Source organism: Chlamydotis macqueenii, chromosome 19 (genome assembly GCF_036417535.1).
Source record: "Chlamydotis macqueenii isolate bChlMac1 chromosome 19, bChlMac1.mat, whole genome shotgun sequence".
Taxonomy (NCBI): Eukaryota; Metazoa; Chordata; class Aves; order Otidiformes; family Otididae; genus Chlamydotis; species Chlamydotis macqueenii.
In genome coordinates this window covers 10709329-10731622 of record NC_141574.1, presented here as the reverse complement: position 1 = coordinate 10731622, position 22294 = coordinate 10709329, and the positions used below count along the sequence as shown (strand labels likewise).

The 22294-nt window shown below is 47.7% G+C and overlaps 1 protein-coding gene across 3 annotated transcripts in view; it reads right to left on the bottom strand.

Annotated features, from left to right (window-relative positions):
- The window catches only part of CALN1 (calneuron 1), a 126581-nt gene that overhangs the window by 61782 nt on the left and 42505 nt on the right, over positions 1-22294 (bottom strand). For all 3 annotated transcript variants that reach the window (XR_015260669.1, XM_086763294.1, XM_086763293.1), the window contains exon 3: positions 11014-11157. Coding sequence is in view for 2 of the 3 variants with exons in the window: in XM_086763294.1 (XP_086619420.1) it covers positions 11014-11157 (144 nt within the window). In the remaining variant the exon portion in view is untranslated. The remainder of the gene's footprint in view (positions 1-11013; positions 11158-22294) is intronic.

Below are 22294 nucleotides of genomic sequence, written 5' to 3'. Positions count from 1 at the left end.
GCATCACCCATCAGCCAAGGGACAGTCACTGTTTGTGTGGGTGATCTTAGCCAAACACCAGAGCTGAGCTTAACTCCTGGTTTTAAACCACCTAAAACATTTATTTATTTACTTACAGTTATGCCCTGACATTTTTCTTCCCCATAATACTTCCTCTTAATCCTGGCACTAACGGCAGAGTCAGAGGGGAGTGAGCAATCATGTGGCTGAACCTCGCATGACTAAAACTGTGACTCAGAACATCGCTGGCCACATCATCAGAGGCAAATCATATCTGCTTATCGTTACCAGCCTGTTAGCATCAGCTGGGAGCTAAGTGCTTCCAGATACCCACAAAGGGTTGCTCCCTGCAAGACAGCCTCAGTTCTGATAAAATCCAGGCAAATGTGATAATAAAAAGGAATAGCAACACGATGCACTGTCAACAGCCCCGGGAAAACCCTGTGATCCTGGATAATTGCTCCGTCACGGAAAAGAGGACGCTGAAGGCACCCAGCAACATCTTTGGGTTCTCTGGGAACCTTTTCTGTGCCCAAAGATCATGCGTGGCCAGTGAAGTGTCCTGGACCCACCAAAGTCACAGCGCACGCTGTTCACTGGGCGCAGAAACACCTCAGGGATCATCTCAATGTGAAGAGCACTGGCACCAATGTCTACCATATTGTGAGCTCGGTTTGGCTGCCACCGCCGAGCTCCACAGAGCTACAGCAGGGAAATGTCGGGCCCCGTGTCATGTTCAACGTCCACTTACGGCAAGCACACCAAAGACAACAGAGCGGCAGCTAAGAGCAGCACAGAGTTGGGAAACCAAGCTCTTTCCCAGCTCTCCCAGTCACTGCAGCCCAAGGAAATTTGCTTTGGCTGTGACAGCCCCAAGGAAGGGGGCTGCACCTCTGAAAAATGGCTGCGCACAGAAAACCACAGCCCTCTCTCTGAGCTGGTGGGCTTTCAGCTCCAGCCCAAGGATTTCGTCTTCCCTCAGCCCCCGCGACTTCAATGAAGAGGAGAAGGGAAGGTTGTTGTCACTGGAGGGATGTTTAGCAGGAAAAACACGAGCGTTTGAGGTCAGGAAGAGCTCTGCAGTCACCTTGTCAGGGTGTCAAGGAGGGCGACTGACCACGACATGAAATACCCCAGCTTGCACCAAGCCAAGCTGCACCCGTTGGCCTGAGACACGTCCTGCCTTTCCCCAGGTACATCTGTCCTGATCCCACAGGATCTACCATCAGCAGCGGTGTGCCCAGGTTGGGTGTGCCGGGCAGGGAGAGTGCAGCAGACCCCCCCACGACCACATGGGACCTGGAAGAGGAGAGAGGGGTCGAGCTGAGCCGGGAGGGCAAATCCCCACGTCAGCAGCCTGGACCTGGGCTCTTGCAAACTCTCCTGCCAGAGCTCTTCTGCTTTGAAGAAATAATTAAATCCTCAGAAGAGCATCAAGCATGAACCTGTCTCACCCTCCATCCCGTGGGAGAGCCCTGACCCTCAGCCTTCAGTCGACCGCTGTCTGTCCAGAAGCGTCCCACCAGAGCGGCTCTGTAATTAAATATTCATTGGGCTGGAGGAAGACAGAGCAGGAGAGGGACAGAAAAAGAGAAAGGTGGATTGCATCACCTATACCCAAGGGCAGAACCGAGACTTACACCTGGTTTTCGGAGCCTTGTGCATTACCCCGGGAGCCTGCATAATCCGGCCTGACTGCTTCCAGATAAATCTTTTCCCTGGCCAGTCGTAGGATCATCGGGTTCGCCCTCCTCCTTAAAAGTTTCTTGTCATGGCACTAAAACGAGGCACACATCAAAAGAGAGATGAGGATCTGCGGTGTGTAGACTGATGAGTATTCACACTTTTTTTTTTTTTTCCCTCGAGTTTGACCTCCAGAGCACAGCTAGGTGATATATTTAAAGTTAATGAGCTAGTCTTTTGCAGCCTGGGTCCCAGGCGCACACAACACTCCTGTTTATTTTTATTCTCTTAATAGCTAGCTGCAGTGACTCTGTCCGATCTGTGTCATTGTTTGCGCCCATAAAGGAACCTGTGCGGCAATAATACAGTCTGGTGAGGGCTGCTGCCGCCGTGCCTTGAAACGATGCGGAGGATGGGCACGGAAAAGCTCCAGCCACAGGATATTTCCCAGACGAGTCTTTCGGTTTCAGAGATTTTTAAGGTCGGAGGAGAACAGCCCGACAGCCAGCCTGACCCTGTCCCCAGCACAACACAGAGACTTCTTGCCTAATTACAGCCTCAGGCTGTGACTTCAAGCAGAGCTAGGGAAAGTTTTCCACAAAACTTTTGGTTTTTTATCTACAGACATCCATGAAATCGGCTGAAAAGAGCAGACAAAGCTCCTCTGCAGTTTTGACCCAGCTGGTTTACAGTGGGGAAACTGAGGCACCGAGCATCCCCTCCCCAGACGTTACCAGAACGGAGACCGCCAGCCGGACTGAGCGCCGGACCTCCCCTGCCTGCCCACGCCGCGATCCACAGGCTCCGGACTCGTAACCAGTGCCAGGATGGAGAAAGAAGACAACGAGCATCTCCTGTTTGCAGAGTCCTGTTGGCATTCCCTTGGGAGGTTTCTGCCCCAGAGCCACCTGCAGAGGGTCTCTGATATTCCCTAACGAGGCATACATGTGAAAAATACAACTTTTCATTTCTCTTGCTCCTTAGGAACAGTGGGGACACATCCATCAGCCACTCTTTTACCATTCACCAGCTCTCCCACGCATCCCACAGCTTTAATGACTGTTTTTTGAAGGAAAAACTTTCCTGGAACCGAAGGAAGCGGTGAAACATCTCCACTGGAGCCCACTCCATCCCCTAAGGGCACCTCCACGTCCTGCCGTTTTAGGGGTGGCTGCGCGGAACTGGCTGCTCTGGTTTAATGACAACTGCACATAAAAGATTAGCAAATTGTACAGACATATGTTCCTGGGGGAGGAAATTTCCATGGGGTCTGAAAGGCTCAAACGAGGCCCAGAAAGACAGAGCCGGGGGTGCATCCATCATGACACCGAGGAGAGGACCTTGAGAGTTACTCATTCTGACAGCTTGTTGGCTCATCTTGCAAGGAACAGGAAACGGCTACAGGGAACTTGTTTGCTTCCCCATGAAAAAAAAAAATAAATATATATCTGTTAACTTCCCATGTTTGCCCCAGGGGAGCCTGCCCAGGAGCTGCCCTACCAGACAGTGATAGAGGAGGACTGGGGGCTCTGCCTCTGCGGCACCAGATGTGCTGTGTGCCGTGCTCCACCATGAGCACTGAACCAAGGATGCTGTTACTGTTGGGCAAGAAAAGTCCAACAAAAACAGTGACTGCAGGAAAAAAATAAATATATATATATATATTTCTATCAGACATCTGCCAAGCAGGGTGCCAGCTTCATGCTGGCCCTGGGAAGCCACAGGATGCTCCAGGGACCGTACCCGTGACCGGCTGTCTTGCAGGGAAAGGCGCTGCAGAGCCTGCTGAGCGCGATGTGCCACCAGCACGGCCATCGCCAGCCCTGACTGGCCCACGGCCCCTGGGACCCTCTCCTCTGAAAAGCAGCTGGCACGTAAAACCAAGAGGGCTCGTTTTGCAAGTCTTTGCAGAGGGGTAATGGTTTTAAAATAGAGCAAGGTAGATTTAGATTAGATATTAGGAAAAAAATTTTTACACTGAGGGTGGCGGAGCACTGGCCCAGGTTGCCCAGAGAGGTGGTGGATGCCCCATCCCTGGAAACGTTCAAGGCCAGGTTGGACGGGGCTCTGAGCAACCTGATCTGGTTGGAGATGTCCCTGCTCCTGGCAGGGGGGTTGGACTGGATGGGCTTTAAAGGTCCCTTCCAACCCAAACCATTCTATGATTCTATGATTCTAACTCTTCTGTCTTGCAAGTTTTAACCAGTTGATCCCTTTGCCAAATGGGTTGAGAAGGGCTAAATCACATCCCCACTACCCAAGACTTTAATTATCTGTGCTCCCCAGGCCCCGGGAATAGCAGGAGCGCTCTGCGTGCATCGCAGCAGCTATCAGACAGCTCGGCACAACCTTGAGATGCCCAGCAAGTCACAGGCTCATTAAAACAGGAATATGCGCGTTCCCTGTGGCACGCACATTCTGTGAAACCCAAATCATAATACGAGGAACACCGCGTTTTAAGGAATAAATAAAATTAAACAAGGATGCGAACAAATTACAAGGCGTGCCTGCATGAGCCGGATCAGGGGTGGCATGTGGTGTTTTGCGGGGGACTCTGCCCCATTAGAGCACAGGGTGGACAAGTTTAGCAGAGAGAATTGCGATTCAGCATTCCCTCTTGTCCTGTCTGCTCAACACAGCCGCACTCAGCCATCCAAGCACTGTGTCGAAGAGACAATTTGATGTTGCTCATGAGCCTCTTCCCGGTACCAGGCTGCAAATTTGACTGGCTTCACCAGCAACGGTAATTACTCTTCATTCTTTGGGGCGAGAGCACGTAATGTGATAATCTCCATTTTACAAATCGGAGCAGACACGAAGCTAGTGCCCTCTATAAATAAAGACAAGTCTCATCAAATCCATCTCGCTGACCAAGTTTCTCGGCTCAGCAACGCATTTGAAAGGACAACCATGCTGAAATGTTGCTAGATAATTTCTCACATATAAAAATCTGAGGCCCTTGAGTACAGAGGACAAACCCGAAGTCTGCAACAGCCTGTCCATGCATTTCCTACTAACTTTGCATTTTAAACCCAGAAACCTTTTCTGTGTTATCTCCAGCAGCCTAGGCTATTTTACAGTTTCATCTTGAAATGTTGAAACACAAGAATTTATCCATGGTAGTAAAGTGGGGAGGAAAAAACTCAAATAAAAGATGAAGAGAGGGAGAGAAAAAAAGAAAGATGAAATGTTTTCAGCTTGCCAATGTCACCGTTGTCCCATGCAGGGGGATCTTCTGGACAGAAGCAACCATTTGGCCATGCAATGTCTGAGAGCAAGGGACTCACCTTCTGCAGGCCGTAGGGGAAAGCCTAGCACTTAATTTTTGGAAGAGATATTTATTCTCTCTCTGGGTCTCCCAGTCCAGGTCCTCCCATTCTTCCCATCGCTGTGACACGGCATACGTGTTCCAGCCAGTGCAGCGCCCAAATTTGATGTCCCTTCCCTCGTGTGGGGAAGCAAACCAAAGCAGCATCTATGTATAAACCCCGATCCAGCAGCAGAGCAACAGCTCAGAGAACCGCCTTCTAGGGAGACAGGGTGCTAACACCATCCCTTGACGCCATACAATTATGTTGCTGTGGTTTATCACAGAATAGTTTGGGTTGGAAGGGACCTTCAAACATCACCTAGTCCAATGCCCCTGCAAGAAGCAGAGACATCTTCGACCAGATCAGATTGCTCAGAGCCCCGTCCAATCTGGCCTGAAATGTTTCCAAGGATGGGGCATCCACCGCCTCCCTGGGCAACCTGGGCCAATGTTCCACCATCCTCAGCGTAAAACTTCTTTTCCTGATGTCCACTCTGAATCTACCTCCCTCTATTTTAAAACCATTACTCGTCCTGTCACACCAGGCCCTGCTGAACAGTCTCTCCCCATCTTTCCTGTAGGACTCCTTTAGGTACTGGAAGGCTGCTCTAATGTTTGCCCAGACAGAGAGATCTCCTGAAGATCTCCATCAGTGGAGGCTTCAGATAGCCGCCATGAGAGACGTAGGCATCATCCCTTTCCCCTTTTCAAAGGGGACAACAGCAAATTTGCATGAAGGCACCTCGCTGTACAGGGCAGCACAACTTCTGCAGGCAAAGCATAGCAGGACAATGAAAATGCACAACCCCACTGCAACCATTGCAGCTTACTGTTTTTTTTTTTTTTTTTTATTCCTCTTCCATCCCTGCTTCACAAAGAGCCATTGCAAAGCGGCTTGGGAATACGCAGAATTCTAAAGTGGGGTTTCTTTCCCAAGTTTTTCATTGCTCATAAGGATGTCACAGCTGTATTTTCACTGCTACTGCTGACGTGTCACATAATGTGATAAAAGGTAACAGGTAGCTCGCTTGAACGCTGATGAAACCAGCTCGTCTTTTGCTTGATCAAAGTATTTCCTATTTGTACTATAATAAACAATTTGAGACACTAGGTTTTTTTTCCTCTTGTATTAGCCTGAAGTTATTTTTCCAGGGTACTGAAAACCAGCTGCTCCTCTAATTAGTACACTGAGTGCTTATTTTATTCCTCAGATAAAAGTGTCTTATGTTGTAACACAACAGTTTGACACTTAAGTCACACATTCATTTATTCTATTGCAAAAATCTACTTAAAGAATAGGCATCCCAGATAAGGCAACACATTTAATGTGCCATTTCCCTGCGTTTCTATTAGCGTTACTGCCAATTGGAAGAATTTACAAATAATTTCTTTTCCAGCACATAAATATATAAAATATTTTACTTTCCACATATTGGCAGAACATTTCAGGTCATTCTCCAGATTGCAGACAGAGACGTATGCACCTCTCTTAGTCTGCGATGTTTACGTTCGTGCAATACCGAATTATGTCTAAGGATAAAGCGAATCAAGGGTATAAACTAAGGTAAAACCTGACCTCTCTTTCCAAACTAAAAGCAAACAATATGTCCCTGTAAGGCACAGCACACTGGATAGATGCCCAGCTACACTGAAAAACCTTCTGCTGGCATGCAGTCATGCATCACTTCTATTAAGACGTAAGCAAAGCTTTGGCCTAATGTGAATCTCATGCTCTGAGTGATGGAACCACCATTCCTCACCTCCCTTCCTTAAAAGAGGCATTTTTGCACAGAAAAACCCTTTGCCTTCTGTTCCCATTTGGTACTTTCCTCTCCCCCATCACAGCAATACTGGTAGTTCATAAAAGGCTCTTTCTGATGTTTTATAAATTTTCTCTTGAGATCTTGAAATATTCCAAGTATATTCTCATTTTTCTCCCTAATTCAGTTTTTTTTTAATGCCAACAATAATATTTCCCCCTGTGGCAGCTACGTTCCTCTGCCCCTGGGTGAAGCACACCATGCACAACAGCAAAGAGTTGGAAGAAAAGGTGGAGAAGGGGTTTGTAGGAAAAGCAGTGGATACTCCAGCCTTCTTCCGGGGAGGACTGGTGAGAATTCGATGTTAACTAGAAATTGTATTCAGCAAAGCTGTGCTAAGAAGTCAAACGTAGCTGGGAGCCCGATTTTTTGTGGGGTTGTGGGGTATCCTCAGGACAAGGCATGTTGATGCTTGAGAGCTTCCCACGTGCCACCACCAGCTCCCACCACTCACTCCGGCCACAACACGGGATTGAAACATCTCCTGGCCCAGTGGCCCAAACTCCCCTCAGCTATTAGGGTAAAAAACCCTCAAGCTAATGGGCAACCGTGCAGTCAGCCGCTCAGGAATATTTGACAGCCATCTCTGGAAATGGGAAGCTGGTTTTGGTGTTTATTAATACAGGATTTGCTGTTAGTTTGCACTTGGCTGTAAACAGGAAAAAGTGTCTCACTCTGTTTACCAGCCCCAATCCGCTCTGGGGTCCCATCGTACCATTTCTTAGCTAAACTTCTCTCCCTCTTCCCCAGCCCTGTGGCAGCGTTGCCATGCCATGAGATCAAAGGCCAGCAGATAAGTAACCCAAGTCTCTCCTTGTGCCGTGGGCTTAAGGGCACAGGACCACCCACATCCTTGTGATTCCAACAGGCAGGAGTCCCCTCCTGCTGCTCTGAGACCTAGAGGACATTTGGAAGCTCTTTAGCATCCTCAGCACCACCCAGTGACATTCCCAGTAGGCACACCCACTCATTGTGCTCATTTCCACCCTGTCAATCCAGGGCTACTGGTATGTCGCCTGCAAAGGAGGGCTGATGGTAGCACTCAAGAGCCACGGAGGCATTAAAAGCTCTATAGAATTAGAATCATAGATTGGTTAGGGTTGGAAGGGACCTGTAAAGGCCACCCAGTCCAACCCCCCTGCCAGGAGCAGGGACATCTCCAACCAGAACAGGTTGCTCAGAGCCCCGTCCAACCTGGCCTGGAATGTTTCCAGGGATGGGGCATCCACCGTCTCTATGCTCACCTCTATGGTGACACCTGTGAAGAGTTCCTGGGCAAAACCCAAGCCATGCAATTGCCATTTTCACTCAAGTTCAAGCAGCATTTTCTAACTAACTATACTTTGCCTTCAAATGGGATGCATTATGGAATGCATTTTCATTTCTGCCCTGATTTGAAGGCTCGCTGCGTGTTACTCAGCAGCTGCATGCAACAGCCCCGGAAGCGACTGTCTTTGGGCATCTCTGGAGTCGATCTCTGCATTATTCACCGAGCTCGGCGAGATCCTTAGTGGCAGAAGGTGACACACAGGTGTGAAATGTCATACCAGTTTATGCTCAGCCAAAAAAACCCACTCCAGCATACACTGCAAAAGCTCCTCTTAAAACATGTTTTGTCCAACCTAGCAACCCGGCTCCCACAGCACAAATGTCTCCTGAGCCTGACCCAGACAGGGCTGAGCCTCCCTCCATATCCCCATGGAAAGGAGCCTTTGCAATGAAAACCAAACTCAGACCAGCTCTTGGTTGCTTATTATTTGAAGCCCATCAGTTAAATAAGCCATGGCAGACACAGCCGCTCTGCCATCCTGCAATGAAAATGCACTCCCAAGGTAATTTCTGATTAAAAACGTATGTTTGCACTAGATCTGTTCAGGCTGGTTCAGATTAAGTATAAACCGCTGCCAATTGTATTACCTCATTATTAGCAGACACTGGCAGCAGCCTTGCGTGGAGAAACGGACGTCTGGCTATGCTACCTGCTGTCACATCGTAATTCATGTCAGGTGCTGGGGGATGCACAGGAGGATTACCGCCTGCCCCTTGGCTTTCCTGACCACAGGGGACTCCCCCTTGAACGTGCCCCTTCATCCAGACAAGCTTCCAACCCAACAAATGCTGAGGCAAAGCCTTGAAAAAATTGGGCAACCCTCAACAGGAGTATTTGGGAAGGAGGGTGAGGCTGTCTCTGGGAGCGCAGGGCATGACCGACATCCCCGGGAGCTCGTTGGGTTCAAGCCCTGCTACCGAATGATGCTTACGCACAGTGGGAGAGGAAGGAGGAAGCTATTGCTGGTGCTTACTGTATATTTCAAGTTAAATCCCAGAAAAAAAAAAAAAAGAAGACAATCCATCAGAGAAAACGTAGCGATAGGCAAGGTAAATCTTTCCCATAATATTCCCCTGTTTGCTCAGTGCCTAAGGAATTTCCCATTATGCTGTCTCTTTTCAAATATGTGGCCCATTTGACCTTCACATAGCACAGACTTGTGTCCAGCCCCCAAACCCTTTGCTCAAAATAGCACAACAACAGGCAGCTGAGACCTAAGAACAATAAAAACACCCAGGACGACTAGATTGTATCTTCGGAGCTGTTGGAACTGTTGAGCTGGAAGAGATGGAGGATCACCTCCCATCTCTGCAGAAAACACAGCGAGCTTTCTGAAAGGTCTCAAACAGGAATTTAACACCTTCCATCTGCAGCCCATTACTCCACATCTTAACTCCACCTCACTGATTACGGGTCCCTGCACACTAGGAGTGTATACGAAAGAGTGCCAAAGTCTCAAGTCTGAGAGACCCAGAGTCAGGGAGTAACTGGAGATGAATCAAAACTGGAAGCCAAGTCCACAGCTTTTTCCAAAAAAGCGCAGAGTTTCGGTGAAAGTCCCCATGAACTGGCACCATGCTGAGCCTGGCCTTTGCAAAACCAAAAGAGAAATCACTTGGTCTGCTAGGAAAAGCCAGCAGAACATAACAAGGTGCAAACAGTAATTTTTGGAGAAATTGATTTTAGAAGTAATGGATTTTTTTTTCCTTTTCTTTTAGGAATGAGATCATTTCAACGACTGTTCTCCATCCGCCAGGTTTTGCCTTACTTTTTCTCCCTGCTATAGGGGAGATGCTGAACATCCCCAAGCGGGCTGACAACCTCTTCCTCTCTTCCCCTGCCCTGATGAACAGTTGTACCACACGTCTCACGGAGACATTCGACTCAAATGTCCCCAGGGAGGTAGGAGAGCTTCACTCCTGCTGCCACCGTCTCCCACAGGCTCTGCTCTCGGCAGTCTCCCCGAGGATGCTGGCATCACATCAGTTTGCCAAGCATCCGCCTTTGGACCGGTGCTCTCATTTGGCATGATTTCACCTAACTTTCCGCAGAGTTTCCACCCTGCTTCAGCCGCCTGCAGAAGGGAGGGAGGCGGTCAGATCCGCATCCCAGCTTCCCTGTGCGTTTCAAGCGTCAGGAAAGTCTCCCTGCTCTGACCAAGGACATTTTAAAGACAGCCTGGTCACTGTGATCAGCTCTGATTGTAGCTTTGCAGCAGTTAAAAAGTCCCCCCTGGCTCCAGCATCCTGACGCTGCATTTCTCTCTTTCAGTTAATGGTGGGTTCTGTTTCTTTTATTACCTCTTAGTAATTGTTTGACGAGCTCTCACAGCAGGACTTTGCTCAAAATTATTCCACCCTTCTAAACTTCTCCTTCAAAAACCATCAACACTTCATTATGACACAGCACAGCTCCCATCCACAGCATCTTTTACTTGTAAGGAGCAGTGAGGCCACAGGACTGGGCAGCTCTGCTTGGTTGGGCGCCCAAGTCATCTCCCAGTAACGGTCGCTGGGCCAGGTGCTGCCCAGAAATGAAAGGTTACAACGGCCTTGCAAAAGACCGTTTGCAGCTTTGCACAGAAAGATTGCAAGAGCTGGTGTCTCTTCACCTGAGTGTATCGGCCAGTCAAATAAAATATGCTCCATGTCCTTTGTGTGAGTTGCCTGAGAGATGGGTTTATCTATGGGTGGTTGACAGCTCATGGTCATCTGTCCTTTCCTTGCTGTGGTGAAAGGCAGCATTTCATGGCTTCCTCCCTAGTCCTTCCTTGGTGGCTATAAACTCTTTGAGCCAAAAACGTGGGCTGCAGTGCACCGGGAAAGGCTCCCTCCACCCAGAACAGAGAAGAACCAACAGCAAGGACTTACCATCCATGTCAAGGCGTTGCATGATAATCGCCAGCTCCACCTCACTGGGCATGTATCCCAAGGAACGCATTGCCATGCCCAGCTCCTGCTTGGATATAAAGCCATTCCCATCTCTGTCCAGCACCCGGAAAGCTTCACGGATTTCTGTAAAGGAGAAGGAAAAAGGAGTTACTATGATGCAGGACTCCCTGGCCAACGCATTTGAGCATGTGGGACACAGAAGCAGCATATATTGCCTTTTCTAATGTTAATGATGCATATTTGATCATTTCAAGTCAGTGTAGTTGTGATAAGTCCGTACACACGTGTATATGTGTATGTGTGCACTTGTGCACGCACGCCTCTGCGTGCAGGTAGGTAAGTACAACAACATCCCGCTGCCTGTTTTCTGTGCTAAATACTCTGTGCAAAATCATGTATTCACTGCACACTGAAGCCCATCTCTTTCTGCAGCATCTGCCCTGCACTGCTGTGGGTGAGCCATCCGAGCCACAGTAAAGCCTCCCTGCATGTGGCTGCACAGCAAACCCCAGCCCTTCTCCAGCAGCCCTTCTCCAAGCCCCTCAGCACATCTGCGAGGCAGATTTACTTTATAAAAGCTCTGACTTTTTCCAGCAAAACTATGTGAACAGGAGCAGTCGGGTGCTGACTGCCTCCCCCAAGGGGTACGGAGCTCTGCAGCGAGAGCCTGGCTGCACGCGTTCTCCCTTGTCCGATAAACGGGGATGTACGTCTTCTGTACATCTTTTAAACCATATCCAGGCAATTTCCATCTCTCACTCCTCTTCATGGCTTTTCTCTAACTTATAACTGTTTTACAGCAATAAGCAGCCTCAGATCAATAATGCTGACAGCACCAAAGGGATCACTTCCATCATTCTTCCTCAGCTTCTGACATCTGACTTTGTTTTGCTTTTTAATTCTGGCATCTCCCCCTTCCAGCCTTTCACAGCCACTCTCCACTCGTGCAGCGCACTGCAGAACCCCGCGCATCCGCTGCCTCGACCGCTGTCCACGTTTCCTGCTCTGCGCAGACCTCTCAGCTCAAAATCCCACCACCAAGCTCCCCAGATCTGCCCAGTGCAAATGCCAAACAGAGAAATTTTAACGTTTCAGCCAGCTAGGAGCCTGTTCACTTGAAAGGATTCGGTTGGAGGTGGAGAGAGAAGGAGGTGCTGAGTTCTTAGTTTTGGTTCAAGAGTCTTTGCACTATGCTGTTGGGAGGAAAACACAGGATGCTTTATCACATCTCCTTTGGGAATGAGGATATATGAAAACCCAGCATGCCAGGGCCCACTGCAATGTTGCTTAGAGTTTAATCTTCACGTGAAAGAATTTCACTGGAGAAGTGGGAGGGAAAACTCAGTAGGCTTTTTGGGGGGGGGGGAATTCAATTTAATTAAAAAATAGTCTGTTCTGTATCATGAAATGGATCGGATTTAAAAAGTTTGTTCAGCCCTGGGTAGCCCGGGAAAAAACTGGGAGCATCACAACCCATCAGGAAATAATTTCTGTGACATCTTTTCTAACAGGTTATTTAAAGCTTTACAATTCAAAGGCTGCTTCTAAATCACCTCCCATTGAAGTTCGGCACCTCCCTCAACAGCAGCAGCATGTTAGCAAAGCCTGCTCCGGTTTCCGTGCCGCGGGTAACACCCTGGTGATGTGCCAGGGCCAGGGCACCTCCGCGACCTGCTGCTCAATCTTCACCACAACTGCAGTTATCTTAATGAGGTCCAGTCAATTTTTAATCCAGTCAAAGAGCCTGCTCACGCAAAAATGGAAGATTCTATTAATTCCATTGAATATTGGGCCAGATCTGTAATATCGACGCTTTGGGTTCATGTATGCATCAACTGCGGCTTCCTTACACTTAAATACTTCCCCTTGTCTCCCTGCCAGCCTGAGCTGGCGTAAGCCCGGTGATATGAAAAGATGGTGAGGCTGCTCAAAGCAAGCTCGGCTGGAAGTATTGGTACACAATGCAAAGAGCCTTTGGAGTAGGAACGAATCCCATTAGGCACTGCCAGCCGTAGTGAAATCTATTTTCGTATGCTGTGCTGAAAGCTAAAGCACAGTAAATATTACATCAAAATAAATTAATTTTAAAATAAACTTTTGACAGCTGAAGATGAAAGAATTAAAAATATTGCAGGGAGCTGAGAATGTATTTTAGAAAATAAAATATGAGTCTATCTTCAGAAAAGTTTACACACGAGTTAGACTGATCCAAATTACATGAATAAATTACGTCTGACCAGAATATCTGAATGCCAGCCTCTAGTGAGTACCCTCTTCAGATACGCTGGTTTCAGAGGGTGCGTTTAACAACCTAAGCCTCCATCAGAGGAGAAACTCCCACACATTTGGGGTCCAGCTCTGTTCCCTACCTGTCAGAAACCTGAACTTTTGGCGAAGCCTGAAACATCCTTCACACTTCCACTGCTGACCCCTAACGGAGCTTGTTTCACTCCTCAGTCTACAAATAGCACTTGTGCAGAGGTATATTTGAAGAGCTATTTATAGGTTGAACACACTGTACGCGAAGCAGCTATGACCTCAGCCGGTGCCTCCTCTTTATCTTTACGTGTAACACCACCTCCTTATCAGCTTTTCTTTATAGTGATTCCTTCTTCTCCGACGTACTCGCTGGTGCTGTCCTGCACAGCATCCCAGGCGCCAGTCGCAGGCCTGGGCGTCCTTCACAAACATGGCCCCACCAGCTCTCCCCATCGGCACCGCTGGTTCCAAGCACCAGTCCATGAACCTGTGGCACCCCAGCTGGCCCTCACCTTTATTTCCAGCTGTTAAATTTCATTACCCAAAGCTAAAAATACATCAGCTCTTTCCCCATATGACTCTCCCAAAGAAGTCGCCATGGCAACTGATGCTCCTGGCTCAGAACTGGGAGCAGATGTGGTTTGTGGAGTAAATCTCTCAACAAAGACATCGCTGGGGCTTGGGAGAAACTTTGAGACCTCTTCCATTTTGGCTAGAAGCTGCTCTGCATTGGGATGCTTTACCCTGATCAAGAAAAGCAGACCCCTGTCCTGTCTTTAAAAGAAAGAGTAAAGATAACGAGGGGGAGTGGGTGTCGTAATGATGGTGCCCTGGCAGCTGCCTTTCCCCTTGCCCAGCCTGCCTGGCAGCAGCCCTCCACATCGAACAGAGCACATATACTCGTATTATACTTCTCTTCGGGCATTAGCAAATATTAATATTTATTCCCCACTCCACTATACAGTATCTTCTTTTACTCCTGAATATAGGAAGGTGACATAGGAATATATTAGAGGATAAAAGGGGGGAAAAAGAAAAGATGGGAAAATACAGAGAGATTTAGAGAACAAAGTATCCCATTTTGCTGGTGATGGCACTGGCCTGACCCTCAGGAAGTGTCACCTCTTCCCAAGGAGCCCAGGCTAGGACCTGAGTGCTCTTCTCCATGCCTCAGTTTCTCCAGCCCCTGGAAAAAGCGATACTGCTCTTCGATACAAGGTGATTTCCACACAAAAGTGCTCACCTGACAGCAGCACTAAACCATCTCAGTCCCAGAATTAATTCAGACAGCACCCGCAAGCAAGGCTGCAGCAAGGAGACCTTGTCAGATGGACCATACGCGGCGCTCAGCGCTGAGCAGCGTTCACGCAAACGATGGGAGAGAAGGGATCAGCGTCTGGCCCAATCCTAATGCCTTTGTTAATGATCTCAAAGAAGGAGCAGACAAAACGTTAATTAAATTCCCAAGTAATACAGGGCTGGAAAGAGTCGCTGGGACAAAGAGCCCGGCAAGAAGGAAGAAGTGCTGTGTGAACAGGCCAAGACCTCAGAACAGCAGGGCCCTCGCCGGAGAGTCGGTGGGCCCAGGCGGGCACGGTGCGCTGGGCCTGAGGGCACGTTGCTCAGGGAGGGTTTAGCTCAGTGGTTTCTCCCCAGGTGAGGATTTATGTTCCGCAGAAGCTGAGAGCGCAGCACTCATTTCTCAGAGTTATTTGAGCATTCAAATGGCGGCGGGGGGCGGGGGGGAGCGTTGCTTTTAATTAATTCCCCCTCTTTCCTCACATTTAACAGCTGCACCTTCCAGTTTCCCTATGACGGAGCACATGGCCGTTCAATTACCCCCACACTCCTCTGGGAAGAAAGCAGGGAAGAACCAGGGAAAAGGATGATTTTTTTTTTTTTGGTCATTATCTTTCTGATAAGATAGACCTGACAAGTTGGACCTGACACCCAGCCTAGAAAGTTGTTAACTCTCTCCACCCGCATCCAGAAAAGACAACGTCCTCGCCCGCCCACTCACACCGCTCCCGCTCCAGCCCTTCCCTTCTGAACACCTCTCTGTGCCCACAGGAGCCTGACCTTGCGCTCCTTCCAGCCGCCCCGGCTCATTCCTCCTCTGGGTCCAGCAGCAGGTTTATTTACCGATGGCTCCCTTCTGACTGTAACTGGAGGCAACCATCATTATTTCTTGTTTTGCTTCCTGAGCGAGAATGAATCACTGTTCTCCGGGAAGTAAATTCAGCCTGAGCCACTGGTGTCCACCAGCTCCCCCTGGGCGCTGCAGATGGTTTCGGGTTATTTTGCTGGGTATAAACACCACCCAATAAATTGTGTAATTACACTGTAACTACCACACCCCAAGCGCACCCTAATCACAATCAGAGTCCTACGTGGTTATTTTCATTAGTACGATAAGAGAAGAAACACCACCACCCAAAATCCTCCAAGTCTTCTCATTCACTTAATTGCAGGTTTGGGCACCAAAGTACAAACTGGATGATCTAAAAGCTGTAAATAGCACGTCCTTGAGTGAACTGTTAAGTGAGTCTCGTAACTACTACGTCTGTTTTAAAAAAATGGAAATTTCCATCCCTCCATCTGCTATTCTTACGCTTGGTTTTTTTTTTTTTCCCTACAAATTGCAATGAAGTGTCAAAAAAACTACATTTTTCATCTAATGGAAATGCCCCCCCCAACATATTCCAATTGGAAGTGTCAAAATATTTCACTTGGTTATTCTCAATCTCAGCAAAACAGTTCAGCATCCCCAGATCAAACTCTTCACTGTAACCTGGAGTAGCGTCTATCTGAGTGGCTGCAGCATCTGGCCAAGGCTTAGGCACCACGTCCTGCCAGCATCACCAAAACCACCAAAAGCATGCGGCTGGAAACGGGGCATAAACACCCGGGGGGTTTAATAGCGGCCTCAGGGTCACAGCAGCTCAGGCAGACAGAGTTGTGCCGAATGGGCAAAGCAAACCAGCGCTAGTCAACTTGATGAAGTGCCTCAGCTCAGAGAGGTCTGCCTCAAAACTAAGTGCCTTGTCTTGTTTTTCCTTACAGGGACTTTTTCATACATAATTTGGCTGATTTTTTTTTTTTTCCCCAGGAATAAATGATTTGTGGAAATGACATTTCCTGTGGTTATGTTCCCAAACATATTTAACACTTGCCAAGAAATCTGCAGGAACACCCCATTACCATATAAATGCGCAACATAAAGGCTATCTGCTGCTCCTCCATACTCCCTGAAATGGAAGATTTTCGTGCAAGCAGCAGGGGCTGGATGGGGAACACTTGAGGATATTTGCTCCGAGGGCAGGCCGGTGTGGACAGCAGCACTCAAACGTCTTCACATAAAGCTGCTTCGTAAACGTGGCTGCACCCCTTCTGCGAGCGGTGCGCACTGAGCGGCATGTGATCGCACACGCCCTGCAGCATCACATGGAGCCGTCAGGGAAGGTCAGTGCTGAAAGCCAGCTGTCAGAAGAATCTGGCAAAATACCAGCTTCTACTCTTCCCTAGAAATTTCCCTGCTGCAGCCAGAATTTCATCCAGGAGACAAGCAGTGCTCCCCTCCAGCTCCTCCCGACACCAGTGGAAGGATGCAAGGTGTCGGAGATGTTGTGCTGTGGCCCTCACCATTGAATAATGCACAACAATCGAGTCTCCAGTGCCTGAGAAAGGTTCAGGCTTCTCCTGAGTGGTGAGGGATGAACTCAGAATGAAAAAAGTGAGGAGGAGGTCAGAGAGGATGCAAATGGCCAGGCTGCCAGGTGAGAGAACAGCAGGACTCGGCTCATGGAGGTGCTTTGATCTCTGCAGCACACTGAGGAGGGCAGGGAGATGTTATTTCAGTTGAAGAGTAATCTCGCCCTACGAACAAATAGATATGAGCAAATTTAGCCTGACAATTAGAACAATGTTTCAACAACTACAGGAAAGACAGGGAGAGACTTTTCAGTAGGGCCTGTTGTGAAAGGACTAGGGGTAATGGTCTCAAAATAGAGGGAGATAGATTCAGATTGGATATTAGGAAAATTTTTTTTACAATGAGGGTGCTGGAACACTGTCCCAGGTTGCCCAGAGAGATGGTGGATGCCCCATTCCTGGAAACGTTCCAGGTCAGGTTGAGTGAGGCTCTGAGCAACCTGATCTGGTTGGAGATGGCCCTGCTCCTTACAGGGGGTTGGACTAGATGACCTTTGAAGGTCCCTTCCAGCCCTAACCGTTCTATGATTCTAATTGCAGCATTTCAAAATGGGGCTTCACCCATTCCAGGCAGCTTTGGTTTCTGTGACCAAGTCACCTCCAGCAGTAGGAACCGGCTTCGGAGACCTCTTCCAGTTCATTCCCCTGCTCCCCTGCATGCTAAGAACATTTTAACTCCAAGTATCTCAGTGCACACTGCAGCAGTCAGCATAAAACCAAGGTGATTTCATGTTAGCTTTTTACATGAGGGATCATGTGCTGAGGTTCACCATCTGCCAAATCCCTGTTTGAAAACTTTGCTCAGATCTCCTGTCCTCCTGACGTATTGCTGCATCCTTGGCTCTGTGGTTCCACTCTGTCAACCAAACAGCTCGTAACGTGAATCTTTTTGAGCATCCACAATCAAACAAGTCATTATAAATAGCAGCATTAGGATGGGTGTTGGCTGCATAAGCAAATGTCTCATTTCTATTCATTGGATGGAAAGCATCTTTTTAAAGGTCTCAGCATTTTACGCAAAACTCCACTGCATATCATTGTCATTCTGCAAAAGCTGGATGTGGAGCCGGTGCTGCAGCTCATGACATTTCCAGAGGGGTATTTTGGACTCCTGGCACAACCCATGGGACCCTGTGTGCCCACAGGCATATTGGATGGGGTATTAAATAGATCAGGATACGCTCTTCTTTTGACTTGTTCCTCACACGAAACTCTGCAGCTAAGAGAAAGGAGAGGGCTATATACCTCCAGACACAGAGATTGAAGCAAAACATGTAAATTCAGAGAGTTCCACAAGACCTGCACAGTCTCCTCTTGTGTTTCTTTTGCTCTTCTCCTGTCATGGATTATCAAGCCTCTGGAAAATGCCTTGCAAACAGTCTGAGAGGCCCACATGCAAGGCAGCTGCCACCCAGCCATTGTTGGTGAAAGCCACTTCTGTCCTTGCGTGGACCCTGCGCTGGTTGGGCTTACGGTCCTCTCCAGCTCTGCGATGCCCACAAAGGTGGGCAGTCAGACTCAGGGCTTTTGTGAGGCTTTCTGGAAGCGTTGTAGAACTGGGTGTTCAATGTAGAGTAAGAATTCATTGCTCATTCTTGATGTAAAAGGAAAAGCAACTCCTAACAATGAAGGAAGACCACCACAAGAAAAGCAGATAAATTTAAGATGTATGCTACAGCTTTTGTTTACAACTGAAGAATACACTACTAAAGGTGAATAAGAAGAGAACAGATTTCCACTGCTTTGCAAAGAAACCTCCGTCTCCTCTTTCACTAGTTCTTTTTGTTAGGAAACAGTCTTTATCCTTCTCTTATCCTTTACACACAGCATGCACAAAACATTTTCCCTCCCATGGCACTACACCACTTCAGAGAACCTCCCGCACAGTACGTATCCTCCCGGGACCAGCTGAGCCACGTACAGAATTGTTTAACTTCACAACATCTTTTTAAGCTGCCTAGACATAAAGCTATAATATCTGGGAGCTACTGATTTAGTTTACTGACATCAATACTCAATTCATCACTAGAAGTGAAACGTTTACTGGACATAAATAGGTAATGAGCTTAAGTCCCTGCCCTGGAGCGCCTCCGAGAATGAGAGTGATTTGATTCAAGATTGCTTAGGCTCGACTCACATTAATGTTGAAGAGATAATGGCTGCCCATCTTTTCTTTTTTCTTTTTTTTTTTAATATATATAATTTGCATCCTGTACTGATTTACTGCTAGAACAGTCTTCATACATTGCTTACCAGAATAAGAGTTTCAGTCTGCTGTCTCGCCTGGTGATAACTGCCTAGGAAATATAACCTCTCCCATCATTTGGAGCTCTTTCCCTAGACTTCGAAAAAGTGGCTTAATTAGACTCTGAGCACTCTCTGTTGGAAATTTACTGCCCAATATTCAAATGCAGGTACCTGCCATTTAGAATAATGTCCTCGAAACAGCTATGCAGAGACCATTTGTTAGGAGCGTCTGGAACACCCAGAGGGTTGACTCTGACAAAGAAGATAAGTTGGCATCCTTCTTCCCATCGTGAAACAATCCTCGAGTCAGGACAGGCAATACCTGCGGCAAGTTTTACTGGAGTTCGATTGCTTTCCCAGTCCCTCTGCCTTTAACTTCCACATGGCTACCCAGTGGCACATTAAATCCAAATTAATGTCCTTACTACAGTTACACTAAGGACCAGAGAAGCATCTCAGTTCCTGGCAGTGGCTGCTCAGGACTTATGAGATGAGCCCACACAGCTCTGAGGCCATGGTGAGATATTGCTCATTGCTCTTCCACCAGCTCCTCCAGGTGAGATGGGAGCAACACCTTCAGCATCCCACTAATCCCATTCCAATCAGCAGATTTATCATCTGGCCCTTGGATTTATTCTCCCTACTTTTTTCTCCGGTACCACCATGCAAGGTGAGAGATTGCTCCTTGGAAGGGCCACACTATACCTATGATTTAATGTTTTTCAGTTCAAATTCGCCTGCTTCTGGGCATTTTCTGTTCCCTGAGTCCCAGAATCTACTCCATCCCAGAACAAGACAGTTTTTCTCCTTAAAAGCCAAAGTTATTATAACACATAAATTGTTTCACTGAGAGCATATCTTGTGAACAGGAGCTCAGCAAACCAAATCTGACTTCAATGCACCCTCTCCAGTTCTCCCTCTCTACCATTTCAAGGCTCAGGAGCATGAGCTTGGTCTTACAAACAATCCTGGCTCAGAAGAAGGAAAACTGCAGAGCTAGCTCCATCTCAAAATGAAACTTTCCAGGAAGCACTCAATAACATCAGAAACTCTGTTTGGTACAAGAGACAAATTATAATTTCTGCTATTAATTAACAGAAACCCAAACTCTGATGTGGTGAATTAGATTCTTATTTTTCCCTCAGTTTGGGCTAGTTTTTCCCCCCTTATTTTCACTTTCAGTTGCACAATAAAAATGAGTGCCCCTTTACGTTCTCTGGCTGACAGTCATTACAGTCTCCGAACTCCACTGAGCACTCTTACCTCGAGGTGATCTTCATGCGATCACAAATCCCTGAGAAACCAGTAACAACCTGACAGAAGAGCCAGGCTGTACACCTCGCTCCTCATCACCTGAACCCCGCAGCGCCAACGCTCCACCGCCTCCATTGACACCTATTAATTACACTGGAAATTCCCTCAGTTGCCCGAACAGACTCAGAATCGCCATCAGATAAAGAAGGATGCTTTGAAGATGAGATAAAACCGAGGGCTGCGAGCTCTCGGTAATGCAGACAGATGCGAGAGCTCATTGCGGGAGAAGGGGAAAGGAGAATGGCAACGGAGCAGCCCTGGATGTGATGGAGGCACTGCCCGAAACGTGAGCTCTGCCAGGTGATAAATTACAATTACCACTCGGTTGGGTTTTGGGCAGCTCGGCTGCATGCTGCCTCTTCCTTTGCCTTATGGCATCCGTAATCAGGCCAGAAGGGATCAAAAGGGTTAATTTCAAATATTCTGGCTGAAAGGTGAGGAAAATACTGTAATAATCTGACCTTTGCTTTGCTTTTCTTTCGGTGGCTTTGCTATGTAACGAAAACAAAGCTCATCTATCATTCCTGCTGAGGAATGTTTTCCAGAAAAGGCTTCACTGCAGTGAAGTCCCAATACTTCATGGCCGTGTTATTTAATATTTTAAAAAGTGAAATCGTAAATTCAAAACGAAATATTGCAGTATTACTGAAGTGAAGCTCTTCTATTATTTTCAGTTGAAAAGGCCATTGTCAACAGGGAATGTAATCAAATCTGCATTTTCCTGATGGAAAATGTTTCCACCAGAAGAATTGTAATCAGCTTGAGCTCCCCAGCTCCCTCCATATTTTTTGGTCCAAGTTTATTGCTTTAGAAAGTATCAAGCAATTTGAGAAAGCTTTTCCCAACTTGACTGCAAAGCATCCTTGGAACATACTCGTTTAGGGACAGGAAGCACCGAAATGCACCACAGCGATGCTTACAGCCCGCGTGCAAAATTGATACAGCTTTGGCATTTTTTTTAGTGATTTCAAAGTATTTCATTATGCAGATAGCAGAAAACTCATTGCAAATCACAAAAAAAAAAATCTGAATTTTGCCCTGGAGCTACGTTATCTGAGATGTTCATTGTCTCTGGATGAAGGTGCATCTATAACAGCAGAAGTTACTCCAACACCGTATTAAGATCTATCGGAGGTGAATGGAAATTGCTGTGGTCTTTATCTCCGGGCAGCATCCAGCCACATGTCCTGGCATACGAGACATGCTCTGTTATTCTGTATTTTCTAGCCCCAACCTGTTGTCTCGCTGACAGGGGACTGTGCTAGACCGCGGCTCCCAGGCTGCCGGACACAAACTACGAGGGGAGCTCTGCCTACTCAGGCTGCCCACAGACACGCATCAAACTGCTGAAAACTGGCTCCTGAGCAGGTCTGCAACCCTGTGCAAAGTCAGGGGGGTTGCTACAGGGGTCAGGGTGAAACTCAAACAGATCTCCTTCCTAAATCCTGTCCAAAATCCCAGAGGTGCTCCCTCAGCTCATAATCTGCTGGAGCGGGTTATGGTCTGTAAGGCTGCAACTGGGAGGAAAATTAAAGGGAGTTTCAGAATATTTATTGCTAAGTTAACCTCAAAAAGCCTCATTTGCATCCGCATAGGCCTACCCCAGGACATGCTGGCTAAAGACAAAGTCACCAGCCAGTCCCGGGGTTTTATAGAATCACAGAGTGGTCTGGGTTGGAAGGGACCTTGAAAGCCCACCCAGTCCAACCCCCCTGCAAGGAGCAGGGAC